The sequence below is a fragment of the Plectropomus leopardus genome, chromosome 20 (assembly GCF_026936395.1).
Source record: "Plectropomus leopardus strain MGB_pleo_1.0 chromosome 20, ASM2693639v1, whole genome shotgun sequence".
NCBI classification, from domain to species: domain Eukaryota; kingdom Metazoa; phylum Chordata; class Actinopteri; order Perciformes; family Serranidae; genus Plectropomus; species Plectropomus leopardus.
The window spans coordinates 26,066,077-26,092,741 of NC_142195.1; the positions used below are offsets into that span (position 1 = coordinate 26,066,077).

At 35.7% G+C, this 26,665-nt stretch overlaps 1 protein-coding gene across 3 annotated transcripts in view; it reads right to left on the bottom strand.

Moving 5' to 3' along the window:
* Positions 1-26,665, bottom strand: part of LOC121960152 (uncharacterized) — an 88,228-nt gene that overhangs the window by 12,230 nt on the left and 49,333 nt on the right. For all 3 annotated transcript variants that reach the window (XM_088070589.1, XM_088070587.1, XM_088070588.1), the window contains 14 exons: positions 25,331-25,621; positions 23,193-23,291; positions 21,758-21,916; positions 21,564-21,665; positions 20,510-20,568; positions 17,768-17,915; positions 17,587-17,691; positions 16,988-17,140; positions 16,680-16,847; positions 16,339-16,512; positions 15,025-15,114; positions 14,822-14,905; positions 13,034-13,152; positions 12,647-12,755 (listed from right to left, as the gene is read on the bottom strand). In XM_088070589.1, coding sequence (XP_087926715.1) covers positions 12,647-12,755; positions 13,034-13,152; positions 14,822-14,905; positions 15,025-15,114; positions 16,339-16,512; positions 16,680-16,847; positions 16,988-17,140; positions 17,587-17,691; positions 17,768-17,915; positions 20,510-20,568; positions 21,564-21,665; positions 21,758-21,916; positions 23,193-23,291; positions 25,331-25,621 — 1,860 coding nt within the window. The remainder of the gene's footprint in view (positions 1-12,646; positions 12,756-13,033; positions 13,153-14,821; positions 14,906-15,024; positions 15,115-16,338; positions 16,513-16,679; positions 16,848-16,987; positions 17,141-17,586; positions 17,692-17,767; positions 17,916-20,509; positions 20,569-21,563; positions 21,666-21,757; positions 21,917-23,192; positions 23,292-25,330; positions 25,622-26,665) is intronic.

Consider the following 26,665-nt stretch of genomic DNA (forward strand, 5'->3'; position numbering starts at 1 on the left):
TTTGACTGTTTTTGGGACATGTCAATTTGACATTTTGCCATACTATAGCCTTGCTTCTTTTGGTCATTTTCGACATTCTAGATTATGTTGTTTTAGTCCATATTTGCGTATAAATGCTATAGGCGTGTTTCAGCAAAACTATTTTATGCTGCTTTGAGGTGTTTTAAGCTTTTTGGGACATGTCCAATTTGAAACAGTTTTGCCATAGTATAGCCTTGCTTTTTAGAGTCATTTTTAGGCATTCTAGATTATGTTGTTTTAGTCCATATTTGCACATTTAATGCTATGGGCGTGTCTCAGCATGCTATTTCATGCTGCTTTGGGGTGTTTTAAGCTGTTTTGGGACATGTCCAATTTGAAGCATTTTGCCATACTATAGCCTTGCTTCTTTGGTCATTTTTTAGAGCATTCTAGATTATGTTGTTCTAGTCCATATTTGCGTTTAAATGCTATGCGTGTTTCAGCCGCGCTATTTTTATGTTGTTTTTGAGTTGTTTATGACTGTTTTTGGGACATGTCCAATTTTGACAGTTTTGCCATACTATAAGCCTTGCTTTTTTAAAACCATTTTGACATTCTAGATTATGTTGTTTTAGTCCATATTTGCATTATAAATGCTATGCGTGTTTCCAGCACGCTATTTTATGCTGCTTTGAGGTGTTTTTCAGTGTTTTTGGGACATGTCCAATTTTACGACGGATTTGCCATACTATAGCCTTGCTTCTTTGGTCATTTTTCCGACATTCTATATTATGTTGTTTTGACAATATTTGCATGTTTAAATGCTATGAATTGTTCAGCAAGCTATTTTATGCTGCTTTGAGGTGTTTAAGCTTTTTTGGGACATGTCCAATTCGCTTGATTTTATATAGTATATGCTTTTTAAGTCATTTTTCGACATTCTAGATTATGTTGTTTTAGTCCATATTTGCACATTTACCCAATGCTAGTGTCTCAGCATGCTATTTCATGCTGCTTTGAGGTCATTTAAGCTGTTTTTGGGACATATCCAATTTTGACATTTTGCCATACTATAGCCTTGCTTCTTTTGGTCATTTTTTTCGACATTCTGGAATTGTGTTGTTTTTAGCCTGTTGCTGCGTTTTAAATGCTATGCCGTGTTTCAGCAGCTATTTTATGTTGTTTTGAGTTGTTTATGACTGTTTTTTTGGGACATGTCCAATTTTGACAGTTTGCCATACTATAGCCTTGCTTTTTAGAGTCGCACCGACATTCCTAGATTATGTTGTGTTAGTACATATTTGCGTTTAAATGCTATGGCGTGTTTCAACCACGCTATTTTATGTTGTTTTGAGTTGTTTTAACTACTTTGGGAAATGTTAATTTTGACATATTGCCACTATAGCCTTACTTTTTGATCATTTTCTTCGACATTCTAGATGATGGTGTTTTTGGCCGTTTTCACGCGTTTAAATGCTATGGCGTGTTTCAGCACGATATTTTATGCTGCTTTGAGGTGTTTTAAGCTGCTTTTGGGACATGGTCAATTCTAGCCTAAGCATTAAAACGTGTGAAATGCCATCGCTAACCTCTCGAATAAACGACAGCTTTGAAACTAACAAAAATTGGACCGTCCCAAGCGATTAAAGCCTCAACAACATAAATATCGTGCTGAAACCTCATAAAACATGCAAATATTGCCAAAAACACCATCATCTAGAATGTGACAGGCTGTAATCCCAAAAAGAGCAACCAAGCTACCTCAAAGCAGCATAAAATATAGATGCTGGCTCTTGCTCGATACAGGCCCAAACATCGTAACGGCCAAAACACCATTATCTAGAATGTGGCAAGCTGAGACTATAGTATAATCGAAATTGGACATCTGACTCAAGACAACATAAAATGGCATTCATAGCATTAAACTAAAACATGTGAAAGGCTGTAAGTGGACATGATTTAAAGCCAAGCTTGCCAATCTAGAATGTGAAAAAGGCTGTCCCAAAGCAGTCTACCTCAAGCAACATAACATGCTGAGAGCAGCATAGTGCAAATGTTGCCAACACCATCATCTGGGAATGTCGTGGCAGCTGAGGCCTGTGGCAAAATGTCAAGGTGACCGTGTCCCAAGAAGCCTAAAACTACTTCAAATAATAACATGAAAGTGTTTGTCTTTGAAACCATGCATGGCATTAAAAACGTCTGATATTTATAAAAACACCACCATCTGGAATGTCGGAAAAAATGACCAAGCTGAATATAGTATGTCAAGTGGACATCCCAAAAACAGTCTAAAGCTACCTCCAAATAGCATAACAAGCGTGTTGAAACACGTAGCGTTCAGGAAGCGTTACAGAAATATGGACAAAAGGCAAAATATAATCTAGAATGGCCGAAAAATTGACAAAAAAGCAAGATATGGGAGAAAATTGAACCGTCCCAAAGGCAAAACACCTCAAGCAACATGATGGCGATGCTGAAATGTTAAAACACCATCATCCTAGAATGTGACTGAGGCTATGGTGTCAAAATTGGACATGTCCCAAGGCACAACACACCTCAAAGCAGCATAAAATAGTGCTGAAACTGCGCCCATTCCCTGACAAACATCAATGACCAAAACACCATTATCTAGAATGTTGAAAGCATGACCAAAAGCAAGAACAAAACAGCATAACATAGCGTGCTGAGAGCACCATGAAGTTAACGATAAAATGCCATCATCTAGAATGTCGAAAAACCAAAATTGAACAAAGCACATCGTCTTTCAAAGAAACACCCATAATAAATAAAGCGTTAAAAAGCAACCAAAAACATAATCTAGAATGTTGAAGAAATGACCAAAAGAGACAAGGCTTTATAGTATGGAAAAAATGTCAAGAGTGACCATGTCCCAAAAACAGTCTAAAACACCTCAAAAGCAGCATAACATAAGCGTGCTGAAACATGCCATAGTATTAAAAGCGTGCAAATGTACAAAAACACCATCATCTAGAATGTCGAAAAAATGACTAAAGAAGCAGGCTATAGTATAGCAGAAATATGTCAAAATTATGTCCCAAAAAGCGTACAAAAACACCTCCAAATAACACTAACAAAGCGTGAAACACGCCAAAGCATTTAAGCGATGCAAATATGGACAAAAACAATATAATCTAGAATATTGAAAAAATTGACAAAAAAAGCAGGCTATAGTATGGGAAAACTATCCAATTGGACCGTCCAAAACAGTTAAGCACCTCAAACAGCATAAAAAATACCGTGCTGAAACAGCCATAGTAAAAGCGTGCAAATATTGCCAAAAACACCATCATCTAGAATGTGAAGAAATGACAAAAGCAAGGCTATAATGGCAAAAATGTCAAAATTGACCATGTCCAAAGCAGCTTAAAACACCTCAAGCAGCATAAAATATCGTGCTGAAACAACCATTGCGTTAAACATGTGAAAAGCGGCCAAAAACACCATTATCTGGGAATAATGAAAAGCTTATGACAAAAAGCGCAAAACTATGGCAAAATATCCAAAAGTGTAAATGATTAAAACTACCAAATAACATAAATAACGATGCTGAAACACGCCATAGCATTAAAAGCATTAATAAAACGCAAAAACAACAACATATAAATAGAAAACAAACTATATGGCAAATATGTAATTGACATGTCTAAATCTACAACATACTTATAGTAAAGCAGTTAAAAAGCGGCCAAAAAACACCGCCAATCTAGAATATTAGCAAAAAGCTGGTATAATATGTTAAATATTGACCATGTCCCAAAACAGTCTAAAAACACCTCAAAGCAACATAACAGATGTGAAACATACTGTAAAAACGTGCAAATATTATAAAAACACCATCATCTAGAATAGAAAAACAGCAACTGGGCTATGTAAAAACATTTCCAAAAACAGCCTAAACACCTCAAAATGGCATAAAGTAACAATGCTGAAACCATATTAAAGTGGACATGTTACCTCAAAATAACATAGTAACATCTTTGAAACAAGCTATAGCATTAAAAGCGATGCAAATATTGCCAAGCACAACATAAAAGATAATAGAAGAAGTCAGCAAAAAGCAAGGCTGTAATATAACCAAAAACATGTGAACAGTCCCAAAAACATTTTCATACCTCAAGCAACATAAACTCTACGTGCTGAAACCATAGCCATAATAAAGCAGTTAAAGCAGGCCAAAAACACCATCATCTAGAATGTTGAAAAATGAAAAAAACAGACTGTAATGTAAGCAAGCTGTCAAGTGACCATAAAACCTCAAGCAACATAACAAGCGTGCTGAAACATAGCATTCTTGATGCAAGTGAGACAAAAAGCAATTTAATCTAGAATGGCGAAAAATCAAAAAAAAGCAAGGCATGTGGGAAAAACTGTCAAGAATTGGACAGATCTGAAAACGATTAAGCGACAGCATAATACCGTTCTTCGAACATATAATAAAAGCAAATATTGCCAAAACACCATCATCTGGGAATAGAAAATGACAGCAAGGCTATAGTGTAACTTAAAAATAAATTCCCAAAAACAGCCTAAAACTACCTCAAAATAACATAAATAACATCTTGAAACAAGCCATGGCATTAAAGCAGTACCATCATCGAGATGTGAAAAACTGTGATAGGTGGACATCCCAAAGCTGCCTCAAACATAACAGGTGAGCACGCCAAAGTGAGACAAAAACATGACAAAAAAGCTCAGGCTGTAAAAATGTCAAAAATTGTTCAAAAACAACCTAAAACACCTCAAAATGCTTTAACATGCTGGGAAACGCATGCATAGCGACAAAGCGTGCAAAGACTACTCAGAGTTGCGATCCCAAAACAAAACTCAGCATAAATAGCGATGCTGCGCCATAATAAAACGATGCAAATATAAAAACACCATCATCTAGGAATGTGGAAAAAACGACCAAGCTGAGCTATGTATAAACAGAAATGTCAAAATTGAACATCTAAAAACAACCTAAACTACCTCCAAATAGCATAACAAGCGTGTTGAAACACGCCAAAGCATTTAAGCGTGCAAATGGACAAGCTGTATAATCTAGAATGTCGAAAAATGACCAAAGCAAAGCTATAGTATGGCAAAAATGTCAAAATTGGACATGTCCCAAAAACACTGAAAAACAACTCAAAACAACCTAAAATAGCGTGCTGAAACACGCCATAGCATTTAAACGTGCAAATATGGACTAAAACAACATAATCTAGAATGTCGAAGAAATGACGAAAAAAGCAAGGCTATAGTATGGCAAATATGTCAAAATTGGACATGTCCCAAAAACAGTCTAAAACACCTCAAAGCAGCATAAAATACCGTGCTGAAACACCCCATAGTATTAAAACGTTTAAAAACGGCCAAAAACACCATAATCTAGAATGTTGAAGAAATGACCAAAAAAGCAAGGCTATAGTATGGCAAAAATGTCAAAATTGACCATGTCCCAAAAACAGTCTAAAACACCTCAAAGCAGCATAACATAGCGTGCTGAAACATGCCATAGTATTAAAACGTGCAAATATTGCCAAAAACACCATCATCTAGAATGTCGAAGAAATGACGAAAAAAGCAAGGCTATAGTATGGCAAAAATGTCAAAATTGACCGTGTCCCAAAAACAGCCTAAAACACCTCAAAATAGCATAAAGTAACATGCTGAAACACGCCATAGCATTAAAACGTGCAAATATTGCCAAAAACACCATCATCTAGAATGTCGAAAAAATGACCAAAGAAGCAAGGCTATAGTATGGCAAATATGTCAAAATTGGACATGTCCCAAAAACAGTCTAAAACACCTCCAAATAGCATAACAAAGCGTGTTGAAACACGCCAAAGCATTTAAACGTGCAAATATGGACAAAAACAATATAATCTAGAATGACGAAAAATTGACAAAAAAAAGCAAGGCTATAGTATGGCAAAACTGTCAAATTTGGACACGTCCCAAAAACAGTTAAAAACACCTCAAAACAGCATAAAATGGCGTGCTGAAACACGCCATAGTATTAAAACGTGCAAATATTGCCAAAAACACCATCATCTAGAATGTCGAAAAAATGACCAAAGAAGCAAGGCTATAGTATGGCAAATATGTCAAAATTGGACATGTCCCAAAAACAGCCTAAAACACCTCAAAGCAGCATAAAATATCGTGCTGAAACACGCCATTGCATTTAAACATGTGAAAACGGCCAAAAACACCATTATCTAGAATGTTGAAAACATGACCAAAAAAGCAAGGCTATAGTATGGCAAAAATGTCAAAATTGACCATGTCCCAAAAACAGTCTAAAACACCTCAAAGCAGCATAACATAGCGTGCTGAAACATGCCATAGTATTAAAACGTGCAAATATTGCCAAAAACACCATCATCTAGAATGTCGAAAAAATGACCAAAGAAGCAAGGCTATAGTATGGGAAAACTGTCAAATTTGGACACGTCCCAAAAACAGTTAAAAACACCTCAAAACAGCATAAAATATCGTGCTGAAACACGCCATAGTATTAAAACATGCAAATATTGCCAAAAACACCATCATCTAGAATGTCGAAGAAATGACCAAAAAAGCAAGGCTATAGTATGGCAAAAATGTCAAAATTGACCATGTCCCAAAAACAGTCTAAAACACCTCAAAGCAGCATAACATAGCGTGCTGAAACACGCCATTGCATTTAAACATGTGAAAACGGCCAAAAACACCATTATCTAGAATGTCGAAAACATGACCAAAAAAGCAAGGCTATAGTATGGCAAAACTGTCAAAATTGGACATGTCCCAAAAACACTGAAAAACAACTCAAAACAACCTAAAATAGCGTGCTGAAACACGCCATAGCATTTAAACGTGCAAATATGGACTAAAACAACATAATCTAGAATGTCGAAGAAATGACGAAAAAAGCAAGGCTATAGTATGGCAAATATGTCAAAATTGGACATGTCCCAAAAACAGCCTAAAACACCTCAAAGCAGCATAAAATATCGTGCTGAAACACGCCATAGTATTAAAAGCGTTTAAATATTGCCAAAAACACCATAATCTAGAATGTTGAAGAAATGACCAAAAAAGCAAGGCTATAGTATGGCAAAAATGTCAAAATTGACCATGTCCCAAAAACAGTCTAAAACACCTCAAAGCAGCATAACATAGCGTGCTGAAACATGCCATAGTATTAAAACGTAAATATTGCCAAAAACAACAACATATAGAATGTCAAAGAAATGACGAAAAAAGCAAGGCTATAGTATGGCAAAACTGTCAAATTTGGACACGTCCCAAAAACAGTTAAAAACACCTCAAAATAGCATAAAGTAACATGCTGAAACACGCCATAGCATTAAAACGTGCAAATATTGCCAAAAACACCACCATCTAGAATGTCGAAAAAATGACCAAAGAAGCAAGGCTATAGTATGGCAAATATGTCAAAATTGGACATGTCCCAAAAACAGTCTAAAACACCTCCAAATAGCATAACAAAGCGTGTTGAAACACGCCAAAGCATTTGAACGCAAATATGGACAAAAACAATATAAACTAGAATGACGAAAAATAGACAAAAAAAAGCAAGGCTATAGTATGGCAAAACTGTCAAAATTTGGACCATGTCCCAAAAACAGTTAAAAACACCTCAAAACAGCATAAAATGGCGTGCTGAAACACGCCATAGTATTAAAACGTGCAAATATTGCCAAAAACACCATCATCTAGAATGTCGAAAAAATGACCAAAGAAGCAAGGCTATAGTATGGCAAATATGTCAAAATTGGACATGTCCCAAAAACAGCCTAAAACACCTCAAAGCAGCATAAAATAACATGCTGAAACACGCCATTGCATTTAAAACGTGAAATATTGCCAAAAACACCATTATCTAGAATGTTGAAAACATGACCAAAAAAGCAAGGCTATAGTATGGCAAAAATGTCAAAATTGACCATGTCCCAAAAACAGTCTAAAACACCTCAAAGCAGCATAACATAGCGTGCTGAAACATGCCATAGTATTAAAACGTGCAAATATTGCCAAAAACACCATCATCTAGAATGTCGAAAAAATGACCAAAGAAGCAAGGCTATAGTATGGCAAATATGTCAAAATTGGACATGTCCCAAAAACGGCCTAAAACACCTCCAAATAGCATAAGAAAGCGTGTTGAAACACGCCAAAGCATTTAAACGTGCAAATATGGACAAAAACAATATAATCTAGAATGACGAAAAATTGACAAAAAAAGCAAGGCTATAGTATGGGAAAACTGTCAAATTTGGACCATATCCCAAAAACAGTTAAAAACACCTCAAAACAGCATAAAATACCGTGCTGAAACACGCCATAGTATTAAAACGTGCAAATATTGCCAAAAACACCATCATCTAGAATGTCGAAGAAATGACCAAAAAAGCAAGGCTATAGTATGGCAAAAATGTCAAAATTGACCATGTCCCAAAAACAGCTTAAAACACCTCAAAGCAGCATAAAATATCGTGCTGAAACACGCCATTGCATTTAAACATGTGAAAACGGCCAAAAACACCATTATCTAGAATGTCGAAAACATGACCAAAAAAGCAAGGCTATAGTATGGCAAAAATGTCAAAATTGGACATTTCCCAAAAACAGTTAAAAACACCTCAAAATAGCATAAAGTAACGTGCTGAAACACGCCATAGCATTAAAACGTGTGAAAACACCAAAAACAACAACATATAGAATGTCGAAGAAATGACGAAAAAAGCAAGGCTATAGTATGGCAAATATGTCAAAATTGGACATGTCCCAAAAACAGTCTAAAACACCTCAAAGCAGCATAAAATACCGTGCTGAAACACCCCATAGTATTAAAACGTTTAAAAACGGCCAAAAACACCATAATCTAGAATGTTGAAGAAATGACCAAAAAAGCAAGGCTATAGTATGGCAAAAATGTCAAAATTGACCATGTCCCAAAAACAGTCTAAAACACCTCAAAGCAGCATAACATAGCGTGCTGAAACATGCCATAGTATTAAAACGTGCAAATATTGCCAAAAACACCATCATCTAGAATGTCGAAGAAATGACGAAAAAAGCAAGGCTATAGTATGGCAAAAATGTCAAAATTGGACATTTCCCAAAAACAGCCTAAAACACCTCAAAATAGCATAAAGTAACATGCTGAAACACGCCATAGCATTAAAACGTGCAAATATTGCCAAAAACACCATCATCTAGAATGTCGAAAAAATGACCAAAGAAGCAAGGCTATAGTATGGCAAATATGTCAAAATTGGACATGTCCCAAAAACAGCCTAAAACACCTCCAAATAGCATAACAAAGCGTGTTGAAACACGCCAAAGCATTTAAACGTGCAAATATGGACAAAAACAATATAATCTAGAATGACGAAAAATTGACAAAAAAAGCAAGGCTATAGTATGGGAAAACTGTCAAATTTGGACACGTCCCAAAAACAGTTAAAAACACCTCAAAACAGCATAAAATACCGTGCTGAAACACGCCATAGTATTAAAACGTGCAAATATTGCCAAAAACAACAACATAAAGAATGTCGAAGAAGTGGCAAAAAAAGCAAGGCTATAGTATGGCAAAACTGTCATAGTTGGACACGTCCCAAAAACAGCCTAAAACACCTCAAAGCAGCATAAAATACCGTGCTGAAACACGCCATAGTATTAAAACGTTTAAAAACGGCCAAAAACACCATCATCTAGAATGTTGAAGAAATGACGAAAAAAAGCAAGGCTATAGTATGGCAAAAATGTCAAAATTGACCATATCCCAAAAACAGTCTAAAACACCTCAAAGCAGCATAACATAGCGTGCTGAAACACGCCATAGCATTTAAACGTGCAAATTTGGACAAAAACAATTTAATCTAGAATGACGAAAAATTGACAAAAAAAGCAAGGCTATAGTATGGGAAAACTGTCAAATTTGGACACGTCCCAAAAACAGTTAAAAACACCTCAAAACAGCATAAAATACCGTGCTGAAACACGCCATAGTATTAAAACGTGCAAATATTGCCAAAAACACCATCATCTAGAATGTCGAAGAAATGACCAAAAAAGCAAGGCTATAGTATGGCAAAAATGTCAAAATTGACCATGTCCCAAAAACAGCTTAAAACACCTCAAAGCAGCATAAAATATCGTGCTGAAACACGCCATAGCATTTAAACGCGTGAAAACGGCCAAAAACACCATCATCTAGAATGTCGAAGAAATGACGAAAAAAGCAAGGCTATAGTATGGCAAATATGTCAAAATTGGACATTTCCCAAAAACAGCCTAAAACACCTCAAAATAGCATAAAGTAACATGCTGAAACACGCCATAGCATTAAAACGTGCAAATATTGCCAAAAACACCATCATCTAGAATGTCGAAAAAATGACCAAAGAAGCAAGGCTATAGTATGGCAAATATGTCAAAATTGGACATGTCCCAAAAACAGCCTAAAACACGTCAAAGCAGCATAACAAAGCGTGTTGAAACACGCCAAAGCATTAAAACGTTTAAATATGGACAAAAACAATATAATCTAGAATGTTGAAAAATTGACAAAAAAAGCAAGGCTATAGTATGGCAAAACTGTCAAAATTGACCATATCCCAAAAACAGTCTAAAACACCTCAAAACAGCATAACATGGCGTGCTGAAACACGCCATAGTATTTAAACGTGCAAATATTGGACAAAAACAATTTCATCTAGAATGTCGAAAAAATTGACAAAAAAGCAAGGCTATAGTATGGCAAATATGTCAAATTGGACATGTCCCAAAAACAGTTAAAAACACCTCAAATAGCATAACAAAGCGTGTTGAAACACGCCAAAGCATTTAAATGTGCAAATATGGACAAAAACAATATAATCTAGAATGACGAAAAATTGACAAAAAAAAGCAAGGCTATAGTATGGGAAAACTGTCAAATTTGGACATTTCCCAAAAACAGCCTAAAACACCTCAAAATAGCATAAAGTAACATGCTGAAACACGCCATAGCATTAAAACGTGCAAATATTGCCAAAAACACCATCATCTAGAATGTCGAAAAAATGACCAAAGAAGCAAGGCTATAGTATGGCAAATATGTCAAAATTGGACATGTCCCAAAAACAGTCTAAAACACCTCAAAGCAGCATAAAATACCGTGCTGAAACACCCCATAGTATTAAAGCGTTAAAAACGGCCAAAAACACCATAATCTAGAATGTTGAAGAAATGACCAAAAAAGCAAGGCTATAGTATGGCAAAAATGTCAAAATTGACCATGTCCCAAAAACAGTCTAAAACACCTCAAAGCAGCATAACATAGCGTGCTGAAACATGCCATAGTATTAAAACGTGCAAATATTGCCAAAAACACCATCATCTAGAATGTCGAAGAAATGACGAAAAAAGCAAGGCTATAGTATGGCAAAAATGTCAAAATTGGACATGTCCCAAAAACAGCCTAAAACACCTCAAAATAGCATAAAGTAACATGCTGAAACACGCCATAGCATTAAAACGTGCAAATATTGCCAAAAACACCATCATCTAGAATGTCGAAAAAATGACCAAAGAAGCAAGGCTATAGTATGGCAAATATGTCAAAATTTGGACATGTCCCAAAACAGTTAAAACACCTCCAAATAGCATAACAAAGCGTGTTGAAACACGCCAAAGCATTTAAACGTGCAAATATGGACAAAAACAATATAATCTAGAATGACGAAAAATTGACAAAAAAAGCAAGGCTATAGTATGGGAAAACTGTCAAATTTGGACACGTCCCAAAAACAGTTAAAAATACCTCAAAACAGCATAAAATAGCGTGCTGAAACACGCCATAGTATTAAAACGTGCAAATATTGCCAAAAACACCATCATCTAGAATGTCGAAAAAATGACCAAAGAAGCAAGGCTATAGTATGGCAAATATGTCAAAATTGGACATGTCCCAAAAACAGCCTAAAACACCTCCAAATAGCATAACAAAGCGTGTTGAAACACGCCAAAGCATTTAAACGTGCAAATATGGACAAAAACAATATAATCTAGAATGACGAAAAATTGACAAAAAAAGCAAGGCTATAGTATGGGAAAACTGTCAAATTTGGACACGTCCCAAAAACAGTTAAAAATACCTCAAAACAGCATAAAATAGCGTGCTGAAACACGCCATAGTATTAAAACGTTTAAAAACGGCCAAAAACACCATAATCTAGAATGTTGAAGAAATGACGAAAAAAGCAAGGCTATAGTATGGCAAATATGTCAAAATTGGACATGTCCCAAAAACAGTCTAAAACACCTCAAAGCAGCATAAAATACCGTGCTGAAACACCCCATAGTATTAAAACGTTTAAAAACGGCCAAAAACACCATAATCTAGAATGTTGAAGAAATGACCAAAAAAGCAAGGCTATAGTATGGCAAAACTGTCAAAATTGACCATGTCCCAAAAACAGTCTAAAACACCTCAAAGCAGCATAAAATAGGGTCCCAAGATCAGACCAAAAAAGCTATAGGCCATATGCAACGTTTTTCTCACATTTTTAACGACACACATTACTATTCTATTGAAGTAAGAAATGTCAGTTTTGTGACAACAGTCGGGGGACAGCGTGTGTGTGTGTGTGTGTGTGTGTGAGAATGTGAGTGTTACCAGATCTTTCTGCTCAGTAGCTATCCTGTGCTCGTCCTCCATCTGGTCACTTAGCTCGTTGATCCTCCTCTCCAGTTTACTGATGGTGTTTGTCAGAACAGCCTTGTTCCTGCACAAAACACACGAGCACATACTTGTGTATCTCAACGTTTCGTTACACGTTTTTATATCACAACAAACTGCAAGACTAAATATTGCGTCATGATGACAACATTTAGTTCGTTGCAAATAAAGTGTTAACTTAAACTGGACCACAACTACTGTATTGGGGGGTCTGGACTAAATGATTTAAACTTCAGGTGTAAAAGTGACGTTAAAATACAGAAGACTTAAAAATAAATGTGACAAGATAAACTTAAGTGTTAAAACAAAAGTGATGTGACTGACCTCTCCTCTGTCCTCAGAAGGTTCTCCAGCTCTTTGACCTTGCCCTCCGCCCTGGAGATGACATCCTCCTGGACTCTGGAGCTCTGAAGCTCCTCCACCTCCAGACGCAGCTCACGCAGCTACAGCGCACACAGAGAGATTTTTATTACAGATTAGCTGTCACAAGCACTTCACCTTCTTTTCATCTTGTTCCTCTATTTTTAAGTATTTACACGAATGAAATGTTTGGCTGCGAATTCTTGTGAATTTTTTAACACTGATTTGGAAATACTATATTTGTGTCATCTTGAATCTGACTGGGATACAGGGCACATATTCTTGGCTTATATCATCAATATACCTGCATATATATCTGCCAATAACTGACAATAAACGTTTGCACACACACTGAATTTAAATGAACAGTGTGTAAGATTTGGGGGGATTTAGTGGCATCTGGTGGTTGCAAATTGCAACCAGTTAAGATGCCCTCAGTGTTTATTTTTCAGGAGGGTTTTTACCAGGAGCTGAATTATCCGCAGAGATCTCTTGCTGTCAAAACCAAACAGACCCAGTGATTAAATTTGGTAAAAACACTTAAAAATTAATGTACTTTTTACCGAGTTGTAACCACAGTATTTGAAAGGATGTATGTGCATACTTATACTCTATTCAAAAACATACTTGTTACTTGCAAATTGAGCGGGATGTCTCTTTTTTCTGTTTTTGTTACCTTCTTTTCTTTTTGTTTTTTTGTCTCTCTTTCTTGAGCCATGGGGGGGGGGGTGTTTTGTAATTTGCATTTTTGTATTATGTTTACATCTTTTTCATTACCTGGAAATAAAAACATTAGGTATTCAAAAAAATAATTATTGTGTTTTTCTGATGTTCCACGTGGAAGACGGGCTTCTAGCCACACACCTGTCAGTTTCTGGCTATTTTCAGATGATTGCACACTGAAGAAAATATACTTATTATATATATATATATATATATATATATATGTATATCACATAGAAATGTAATATATATAATGTTATATATATGTGTGTATATATATATATATATATATATATATATATATATATATATATAACATTTCTAATGATATTTCCCCCTAAATCCTACACACCAGACCTTTAAGGGGTCCTTATTTTATGTTCTTGTCTTTTTTCTGATTAAATATCAGTATCAAATATGAGAAAAATCCCAGATAGGTCAAATGAATTTGAGTTGGAGACGTATTGAGTAGAGGTGTTGAAATTAGCTGTTTCTAAGATGCCTCGCAATGCAGATGTGGACGATTCTGCATGGATGAAGTGACATCAAAAATCGATTATAGCCAAGCAACACTGCTTGTTGATAAAGTTCATTAAAATATTTTCTTCTGTGAAGAACACTGCATTAAATAAACGACATAAAAGTTTTAAGCTACTTCAGTATTGAGTGTATTAATAATCCTGTAGTCTGCTGTGTTTAGACTCAAATCATGTTTGTGATGTTTGCAACATTCGGTTTTCTTTCTTAAAGCAGAAGACGGTTGCAAGAAGCGGCAGCTAGACTGCAGAAGCAGCAGTTTGATTTTTGGAATTGGAGCATAAATAATAATAAAAACAGGAGTTCATATTTATCTGCTTGTATAGGACATTGAGGATGCAATGCATCATGATGCATCATGTAATCGAATCAAATTAAAGCGCTGACATGATAATCCTAATTGAATCGTGAGACCAGTGAAGATGCACAGCCGTAGTGCTGATAAAGATTTGAGATAAATGTCGATTAAAAAGGTATAAACAGACACAGTACCTGTCTCTCCATAGAGACCTTCTCCATTTCCAGCTGGTCGCTCAGATCTTTTTCCTGAATCACCTTCAGCTGCAGCTGCTCGGTCTGACGGGAAACACACACATAACTTCATAAGCAGTCAAACAGATCAAATGAAAGTTTTAAAATCCTAAAAATGACAGAATGTTTTCAGTTAAGCGCCTTCTTGTTTCAGGTGTGTTTACCTGTTCGATAGCTCTCTTGTGTTTGGCGGCCCATCTCTGCTCGCTGTCATGCAGCTCCTCCAGATCGCTTTCCAGGTCGATTATCTTCTCCTGTGAGAGGACGAGTTCAAAAATAATAAGTCATCATCCAAACAAGTATATTCAACTTTTCTGGGGGGGTAGCTTCTGATCTGAGGTCAAACTGTCTGTTGTCTCACCAGCAGAACACATTGAGGTTATTTGTAAATATTAAGTATCTTCAATTTCATTAATTCAAATAGCAACATGATAAATGTTTGGGATTATGGAATTAGCACCCTGATTGCGAAACAGGATTTGCATAATTCATATCTCATTAACCCCGAACTCCCACCGTGGATACGGTTTGATCTACAGCAAGAAAGAGTTCACATCCGGGATGAAAATTCAGCAACAAGCTATTTTTTAAGTTTGGCTGGCAGTCTGAAAGCACATGAAGGTTGATAATAATCTAAATTATTGTGTTGTGTTATATTCTGTTTTTCTTGTTGTTCTTGTTTTAAACAAATCTATATAACATATATATATATAACCTTATAAATATACTATTTCTTCCTGTTTGAGTCATTTTTGCTAAAAACTTCACCGAGCAGCTGTTTTGGGGACATGTGTGAGCCTTTAATCACCAGCATTTCTAGGATTTTTGAATTTTGATTCATGTTGAATTTTTTACAAAAAATAAATAGATACATTAGTTAAGTAAATGAGCAAAAAAATGTTTAATTTTTCCTTTTTACATCTTTTAGGTAAATATTATAGGTGTAAGTAAATACATTTTATAATATAGCATTTTTCATTATTTTTTAGATTATAAATAAATAAATAAATAAGGTAAATATACATAAATATTTCACTTTTTATTATTTTTTGCTAAATAAATAAATTGATAAATAAAGAAACAAATAAATATTGAACATTTCATTTTTTAAAATGTTTTTAGTTAAATAAATATTTAACTTTTCGTTCCGTTTTTATTTTTAAGGTAAATAAATAAATGGGTAGATAGAGAAATATGTTACTTTTCATTCTTTTTATTTTGTTTGGGTAAAAAATTCTTTATCTGCTCTGTTTTCTGTTCAGGCAGGTTTTTTACCTTTTTTTTTTATTTAAAAAATGACAGTGGAGATCTCTGGTTGGAGTCGAACTGCAAATACATAACCAGCGTCTGAAACTAGTTGGTCTCCAGAACCCGCAAATTCTTCAGTTTTTAATTACTGTTCAGTATATTCCTGCATGTAAAGCACTTTGCACCTGCATATGGATGATGCTGAACCTCAGAGAATCAGACGTTTGTACCTGAGTCTGCTTGACTTGTTTGGCCAGGTCCTCCTTTGCCTGGTTGGTGCTGTGCAGCTCCATGCGAAGGTCGTCCACCGTCCTCTCGGCCTGCTTACACTGCAGCTGTATCCTCTCCCGCAGCTGGATCTCCTCCTCCAGCGTCTGCTCTTTATCAATCAGCTTACCAGAGACCTGCGTGCATGCAAAAAGACTCAGATCCTAAGGCTGCGTTCATAAAGGTCTTCTCAGCTCTAATCAAAAAGCATCGGCTTACCTTTTGTTCATTCATGCATCAGAAAAAAAAAAGCCAGAACATGTGACAGGCTAATGTAAAAGTGAAATGACAACAGTTAGCACACCTCTCCCTGCAATCTGTTGACGAGGAGCTGAAGTTTCTGCAGCTCCTGCTCCTTCTCCAGCAGCGTCTCCTCCAGCTCGTCCACCCTCTGCTGGCTGTCCTCACGCAGCTTCAGCTGCAGGCTCAGCTCTGCTGTCGACTGTGTGGACACCTGTATGGCCTCATTCAGCTGCAGACACACACCAACAAACATTTACAGGCATACACACACATCTGTGGTTTACCAGCGATGACTGAATTTCGTATATATTAGTAACTTCTTAGGAAAGTTTGCTGTAAATATTAAACAAAGCATCTCTGTCTCAGTACCTCTGTCTCCAGTCTGATGATGGTGTTGCTCAATTCGGAGGTCTTCTTGTCTCTGGTGTCTTTGTGGACCTCCAGTTCCTCCAGCTGTCTCTCCGCCAGCCACAGCTTCTCAGTCAGAGTCTGAGCGTGCTGCGTCTGCTTCTCCAGGTTGTCCTGAACACAACACAACACACACGCACACAGTTTAGAGCTCTTCTTTCTCATATAACATGTCAGAAAGTCAAAAAAAGGAGGTTTTAGAGGTGCGTAACATCCAAAAGGTGACAATATTTTCATTTATTTTAACTATATTGACTTCATTGCTTTTAAATGGTGAGACTAATTTATTATCCTTCTTATTGTGCACTTTTTATTTTTGTGCGATTTATTTTTCTCAATGTCACTGCAAATGAGAGCTTGCTCTCAATGATCCATCAAGATTAAATAAAGACTGAATGAATGTTTCTGCATCCACCATAATCTTCAAAAACTCTGCAGCAAATGCACGTTTGTTATTTATCGTCACCACGAGAGCAGCAGACTGTCGGTGCACTTTAGTTATTGGTTGAGGGCAGAAAGGTCAGAGAGGAGTTTTTTAGATTTCAGAAGCTGCTGTTTACCTCGGCGTCCTGGATTTTGTTCTTGAGGGACTGCTGGAGAAAGTTGAAGGCGTACTCCTGAGAGTTGGCCTCCACCATCATGTCCCGCGCCTGCTTCACCTCAATCTGCCCGGTGCAAGAAAAGAGTTAGTCGTGCAAACACATGGATAACTGGAGTGTTATTCCATCCATCTGCTCATACCTCCATCTCTCTGCATCTCTCGCCCATGGCCTGGTTCTCTCTCTCCATCTCTATCATCTGCTCCCTCATCCTCTTCATCTCGTTGTTTAGCTGAGTGTTTGTCCTCAGCAGGTCCTCGTTGTTCACCAGCAGGCTACGCATCTCGAACCTTCACAGGGAGACACAACAAAGACTGTTTAACTTTAAGTTTACACTGAAATGATGGAGAGAAGTGAAGCCAAGAAAGAAAAGAAGTTTCATTAACCTGCTGAGAATCCTGCAGTGAAGCAGAGGCTGCCTTCACGTGCTCCTCGGAAATATCGGATTTATGAGTTACGGGCAAATGATTGACCCTAAAAAGCCACAATAACGAGTAGGAAATTGGGAAATTTCTACGATACGCAAGTTGCGGAGTTGTGATGTTTGCATGTCGTTTCAGGGCAGCAGCAAGAATGGAAACTGTGTCAACAACTGACAGTAAAAAATGATTTATTTAATTATTTTGTTCCTTATAGCCACCATTTACTTTTAGTAGTTGCACATTTTAGTTACATGCATCTATTAGCTGTAGCAAGCGAGAAAATTTTGAATACTAAAGCACACCAGGCAAGTATACAAACACTGAATACATAAATACAGAAAGAAGTTTGGCAAAAGTCAATGTTTGGTTAATGGTAAGAAACTTTATTAATTCATGTATTAAATACCACTTTTGATTACAAGTAAAGGGTAATATGGTATTAATATCAACTGCTGTCCATCTAGATTGACCGAGATTAAATATAAAAATATATAACATAAAAAACATAAAAAACAACATATGAAAACGTCAAAAATTAACTGGAAACAGCTCTAAGCATTCAAATGCAACCAATTGTCCTTGTAGTTTTCATGTTGTTCCCACTTTACGGACTCAAATCACATGAACACAACAAAGTTTCAATGTTGCAAAGACCCAAAATACATGAAAACTGGGAACGCTACCATTAGCAAACCAATAGATAAAAAATAAATACATAAAAAGAATATTAACCATAAGTAAAAATAAATACAATACTCTAAACAGTTAAGATGTAAATTTAAAATATTTTTTTCAAAAAAAAGGATAACATTACAAATAATAGATAAAAATGTTAAAAAATAATAAAATAGTATAGTATCAAGTAAAACAAACTAAAATGTATAGATACATAAATGGTCAACAAATAAATAGGTAAAATAATAATAATAATTAAAATACACACACTGATACATTATACATGGGAGTGAAACCTAAAATGTAAATGAGCATATGGGTGTATCCGAAATTTAAAGCAATATACACAACCACACACACACACACACACACACGCACACACATATATATATATACACATTAATCTAATAAAGAAATGTTTGGTTTTTTTGCATGATTATCCATGACAGTGATCAAGATCCACATTAGATTTAACTCATTCAAATCGATCGATAAAAACAGACAAAAAAATCAAACAAACAAACAAAAAATGCAACATATTTACGCAGTCCAGATGTTGATACAGTCCGTGGATGTTTTACAGTGAAGTCAAGCAGCAGCTAACCGCCCAGAGGCCCCGCCAAAGATGGCGACCGCGTTGATTCATCGGACAGTGCGATTTATTTATATTTCCATCGGTCAGACAGACGAACACACGACGATCGACTTCACATCGGACAAATCGGACAAGTTTTGTTGTAAAAAATCACTTTTCTTCGTTTTGAAGCGATTATATCCAACAAGGGTTTCCATTCTCTGCCGATACCTGCTGCACAGGTGACTCCAACCGCGTACTGGTCCCGGAAGAAAATCGCGCGCGAAAAGTCTGCGTATTTAAAAAATCACGTGACTTCAAAGCCGCACCTACCAGTGACGTCACAGTCACGGGGCGTCGGAATAAACGGAAATATTAGTTTCTGTTATAATGAAAATAGATAAAATAAACATAGATGGTATCCAGTAAATAATATTAAATATGTATTCATTTGTTTTTAATATATAATATTAAGATAATTGTTATATATATTTCATATATAACAAAAATATGTAACAAAACTAAATATTACATTCATTTTTTTTAAAGAAATTGCCTTCATATACCACATTCAAAAAATCAGAGGTCTGAATACATATTGTAAAACAATATAAAATTTAAGAATATGTGATAAAAAAAATAACCAAAACTATTAATTCATCTTACAACTTTATAGCTAATTAGGTAAACCCCTGTGTGTTCATACTTGTATTTATTTATTTATTTATATGTAATTATCTGGTTTGGACCTACTTGTCTCATTATTTTTCATTGGTAATTTTTGTTAATTACTTGCCACTTTACAAACTGAACTGAATAATAGGACTACTTAATGTACTGTTTTTAAAACTGTTCATAAAAGGTTATTTTAAAAAAAACATAAGTTTGTAAATTATTTTTATGCCATTTCTTTTTGGTTTGAATTACAGAGGTAGCTACCTTTAAAACATATTGAAAACGACATTTCACCAAAAAAGATTTTTTTATTTTTTTTTTTTTAAATCTCTTGCAAATTTCTTGGCTGATGAGAAATGCGTAATAAACTTAATAATTATTTCACAAAGTATAAAATGCATAAGGGAGCACGTGAATGCAGCTTTAGCCACTCTTTAAAGGTCATAAAGAAAATTAGACCAAAAGAAAGGACAGCATGAAAGACATAAAGAAAGCACAGAGGAAAATAAGAAGAAAGACAAGTAACATAATGTCCAACCTTATCTGGTTCCTCTCCTTCTCCATCTCCACACTCTCTGCCTCCAGGAACTGGTTACGCTGCAGAGAACACACACATGTATGTAAATATTATGTCTCTACTAGAATAGCTGTGGGTTCAGACTACATGGGGTCAAATCCAAAAACCTCTTAATGTTGCAGCACCATCTGCTGGTGATTCAGGCTCAAGAACTCTGCTTCTTGGCCAAAATAGTCTTGTCACAGGGTTCACACGGTCATGAAAAACACAGAAAAGTCATGGAATTTGCAAATAGCAATTTCCAGGCCTGGAATTTTTTGTTTTGAAAACTAAGTATACCCTGATAGGTTTGGAAAAGCAATGAAATTTTGTTTCACAACTTGTATAATTACACGAGGTGTTCAACAACTGTCAAAAATTTGAAAATTTCAACAATAATTTCTGTTTTTACAGTGTCTGACTGTGATGAATGGTGTAATTTGGGTTTAGGAGACTTTTTTTTTTACCAAAATCAGCAAAAATTGTAACAATGGTTAAAAAAATTTTTTTTTTAAAAAATTGTAAAAATGTTGTCATAAAAAAGTTTCAAAAGAAGAACTAAAATCTTCAAAACATGTTTTATTTCATCCCCCGCCCCCCCAAAAAAAACCTTCAACATTTTCTAAATATAAAAATCGCAAAAAAAAAATTAAGAATAAAAGAAAAAAAATGTCAAAAACTTTAAAGAAAATCTTCAAAATAATAATAATAATAATAATAATAATAATAATAATAATAATAAAATCTGCAATGAAAAGAACCAATAAGGAAAATCCATAGTTATTTCAGAAAATGTATGGTCTTGAAAATTTGCCTAAAAGTCATGGAAATTTATTGGTAAAAATGTGCATATGAACCCTGTCATAACATTGGAGACATAACATCTCTTACGCCTCATGTATTATTCATAGTCGCAAAAATTCTTCCCTTAAACCTCAAAGACGTTTTGTCTGCTGTCTTGCTTATGATAATAAACCATATGTTTAAAGCAAAACTACATGTGTTTGAATCCCAAATTGAACCAGGGGAGGCCTACCTTCTGGCAGGCGTCCATCTGTTTGGTCAGCTCCTCGATGTAGTCCTTTCTATTGGGCGCTCCCAGAGTGGCAGAGCGCATGCTGTAGTGGGTCGGGACCACCTGCAGCAACAAAATAACACATTTAAACCTGAGAAAACGTTTTAGTGTGGCTGTGATGATAGAGTGTGTGTTATCTGTGTAAGCAAACGTACAGTGTTGGTGATTTCGGGCTTCCTCCTTAGAGTCTCGTAGGCAGAGAATCGGGGTCGAGGGGTGGCGAGGGTGGGCGTGGGTACACCAACCGGACTGGTGCTGCGACTGTTGTAGCTGTACAGGTTCATCTCAGAGGTGGCAGGAGAAAGTCCTGGAGCCTGGAGATGAGGAGGGGGGGCAGAGAGGAGGGTCAGTACCCCGCTAGAGTCAGTTTCAGAGGACTGCGATCGTCCCTGGTAGCTCATATGTGCGGAAAAACTGCAACGACACTTTTCAAATCCTCTTCAGCTTTTTATGTAAGACTTGCTGGTGCAGTTGCAAATGCATGTTATTTACTTAGTTAAAGGTAGACTATAGGATTTTCCTAAAAAAACAATGTATAGAGTGCACCAGGGTTTTTACATTTTCCTCGAGGCCAGGGAAAATCAACTTGCTTTGCTTGGGGGCCACTTTTGCAAAATGACAGAAGGCCAGGGGCCAGTCACAGCAGCCACATACATGTTTCTAGGAATTTTTAGACATTTCTCAGATTTAAGGTCGCTTCTCAGAATAAAAGACGAATCTAGGATTTTAGAGTGTTTCTAGGATTTTAGGACATTTTTCAGATTTTAGACTTTTTCTAGGATTTTATGACATTTCAAAAAATGTTGTATGTTTCTATGATTTTATGACATTTCTGAGATTTTAGTATATTTCTAGGATTTTAGGATGTATCCAGGATTTTAAGATGTTTCTACAATTTCAGGAAATTTCCAGGATTTCAGGATGTCTCTAAGATTTTAAGACATTTCTAGAATTTTTGGATGCTTCTACGACTTTAGGACATACCTCGGATTTTATTATATTTCTAGGATTTTTAGGATATATTTAGGACTTTAGGACATTTCTAGGATTTTAGTACATTTCTAGGATTTTAGTACATTTCTAGGATTTTAAAATGTTTCTAGAATTTTAGGACATTTCTCTGATTTTGTTTCTAGGATGTTAAGGTATTTTAGGACCCTAGGGTATCTAGGATTTTAGGACATTTCAAGAATTTTTGGATGCCTCTAAGATTTTAGTACATTTCTAAGATTTCAGACCATTTCTAGGATTTCAGGATGTTTCCAGGATTTTAGGACATTTCTCAGATTTTAGTACATTTCTAGTATTTTGGTATGTATCTGAGATTTTAGGGCATTTCTAGGATTTTAGGACACTCTCATAGCCAAAAACTTCAAAAACAGAAATTGTTGTCATGTTTTATGCAAGGGCGTAAACAATTGTTTTAAATTTCCTGAACAAACTGTGAACAAGGAAGGTATCCATCATCAAAATAATAACATCTTTTACATGTTAAAATATTAATTTATTTCGATTAAGTTACATAAAGAGCATTTCTTAAACTAAATGCTCAAAAGTACAGAAATCTGTTGCTTTTTTTTTACTACTTACCTTGAACTCAGACATTCGGAACATGGGGTTGTAATCCATGGAGGAGGTGGTGGTGGTGTAGGGACTGTTGAACACTCTGGGAGGACTCTCAACACCCCACTGTAATCAAGCAAACAAGCAAACAAGAAAACAAGAATGACTTTAACAGAACAACAGATAGAGAGACAATAAAAACAGACAAAAGACAAGAATCGGCGAAAAGACTGAGGGCTCTTAGGCCTACTGTTGTACACTGCTATATGTATTAATTCATGGGCAACAACCCTGTTAATACATTTAACACTAACATTATAATTAAATGTGATGAAAAGCCATATTTAGCTTGCCAGTGGAGCTCTTTAACACAGAGATTATTACAAAAACAGGACATGTTTTATTTGTTAAAGGTAGATAAATAATAACACTGATGGTGGGATGATGATAGTGATATAATCAGCTGTTAATTACACATGAGTTTATGTGGCAAATCAGGGGAGTTAATTTACTTTTAGCAGCTGTACACATTTTGCAGTAAATACTTTTATTTGTGTCACTTATTGCAAATTTAATATGTAAAACTGCAAAATGGCATTAAAGGTGCCTGTACTGGTTAGATTAGATTTGATGCAACTGTGGAATTGTATAGTTCAGAGTTTCTCAACCACAATTTGATAAGATTTTTTGTTTTTGTTGTTGCTGGATGACTTATGAATTATAGGATCTAAAAACAGATCAAAAAGCCAGAAATAGTTGAAAAACTCTGGTATGATTGAATTTTGTGGTGACAGCCAGGTTAACCTTAAATCTGTGTTTTGTCCAGGAGGTGGCGCTGTCCAATAACTGTAAAAAATGTTAATAAGACATGTATCACTTTCACAGGATTTTGTCATTATTCTATATTTTATTTTTTTTTAAAAAGTGCCATAATTTAAAAATGTGGATTTAATACCAGCTGAATTAGATTCAGGGTAGGAGACATCTTAAATTAACATGAAACCTTGGACACCTAATGCTGAAATTCTAGAAAATTTGGGGATCTAAAAACTTCAAGACCAGACAACAGTGAAAAACACAGATATCAATCGATTATTTATTTATCTAATTATCATTTTCGTTGAGTTGTGAAAGTGTTTGTCCCCCCTCCAACTCAATGAGAGATTAACTAAAAACAGATTAAGATTGCTGTTGTTAGAATAAAGGTAATAAGTCTTTAAAAGAGACTTTAAAGCTAAATTTCGTCCAGTAGATGGCACTGCAAATCTATATTTGTTAAATTGTTGCAGAGTAATTAAGTTTAATTGATTGCAAAAGTTGGAAAGACATGCTGGATGCACTGATGCAGGGTATATTTCTGTTTTTGTGTTAATGGTGTCATTTGGAAATGCTTTATGAAAATATTCATATTTAATTAGATTCAGATTGGACAGAGTTCTTAAATTAAAATTAAACCTTAAATACTGATTGCTGGAGTTTTAGGGAACTGGGGTATCTAAGAACAACAAGACCAAACAAAAGTGAAAAACTTTGGTATTTATAAAGTTTGTTATAACCCCACCACTGTATCATTTGTTTGTTTGTTTTAAATAATTCTACCTAGGGGTAGGGGGAAAAAATCAATACAGCATAATATTGTGATATTTTTGTATGGGAATATCGATTCATAGATGCAAAGCACTGGTTTTTAAAAAGTATACAAATAACTAATATTACAAATACAAATTTAACTTTTGATAGCCTATTAGAATAATACTTTTTCAGTCAACCAGAAAACATTTGGTGCAATAAAAATGGTTGAAGTGAGACAGACAGACTTGAAACGATATCTTATCTGGACAAGGTTTTGAAGTTAAAAAAAGGTAATAAATCATAAAATATGTTATCATAATACTAAGCATATTGCAACATGTGCAATGCAACAAGACAGAGTAATATTTCTGCAGTAGAGTGAAGAAAAATAATACTTTAAATTTAATTGCACCTGCAGATTTTTGTATACAGTATAAGGTGATTTTAGCTCTGCAGGGACAATAAGAGTCCTTAAAGCTGCATTTTGTCCAGCAGATGGCACTGTTTAATAACCGGCTTCATGTATTCTGGAATCACAGACACTGTTTGACAGAAATCTGATTATCCCAAAAACTGTCTTTAATCTCACTCACCCTGTCAGACATAGCGTCCCAATCCCGCGAGGCAAGGGACTCCAGGGACCCTCGATATTGGTTCAGTCCCAGCCGTGTGTTATCCCATCGGGCCAGCCTGTGGCCGTTCTCCCCCACCGTCCCGCCGCCTCCTGGACCATCTGCATCCCTGCCACTCAACCCGTTGATCTTGGGCTCCTTGTTGAGGAACAGCTGATATTTCGGGTTCTGGCTGGGCGGTGCAGCTCGGGGTGTGGTGGGCTCGTCCTCAGACGGACTGTCGGGCTGCTTGTTTGAATCAAGTTCAGGCTCCTGGAGGAGAAGGGGAGAAAGTGGAGAAAAAAGAGATTAAATAAACCTGAATAAAATATAGAAATACCTCTGCTGGAGGGAAAACACTCACCAATGAACGCAGGTTTGCAAATATAGAAGCGATAAGGATGAATTCACTGTGCATGTGTCACCAGAAGAAACAATATATGATACAAAGAGGAAAAAAAGGCATACTAAAGGCCAAAGGTAAAGTCATAAAATTAAAAAAAATAGCACATTTCCAGAAAAACAGTACTAGAAAAAGAGATACCCATTAACTGATACAACTACTGTGTTTAATTGCAATGGAAATATATGAAAATCAACTTATTCCCAAATATTTCCAGCTATTGTGCCATCAAGATTCCAAACAGGGTGTTTTTAAAGGTCCCATATTTTACAATTTCAGATTTCTATGTCATTTTTTTTTAGATTAAGAATGTATATGTGCTATAGAAATAGTGTGAAAGTACCAAAACACTCATTCTACGTGGAGCTATAAACAGCCTGTATTTAGAAACTGCATCTTTAAGGAAGGTGAATACAGGTGTATTCAGGTAGACAGTGTGAGAAAAACAAAGTGTGTTTTGCAGATTTGAGCACGTGAACATGTTTTAGTAGAAACCAAAAATACAAGTATGACACCTGAAAATGAGCATAATATGGGACCTTTAAAGCTGCATTAAAGTTTTTGGGCCACTAGGAGGCAGAAGACCCCCACAATCTGGTAAAGACATGCCGACATACATAATTATCACCTCATAAAGTTCTTCTAGATAAAGTTTTGACTATTTTGTGTTGGTATTTTCTTACACAGTTTTTAATCTTTTACAGTGATGACTCTACCGGGGGAGTTTCATGCTTATTCAAGATGTAGAAATGCTCCAACTGTGAGTCACCAAACATTGTCTACAGGAAAAATGAATGGGACTTTAACTTCTGGAAATAGGAGCGACCGTAACAGTCACTCCCACTTTGTGACTCTGTGAACCTTTGGTATGATCTTAATGGAGGGAACTTTGCTCAAAACTTTTGGGAATAAAC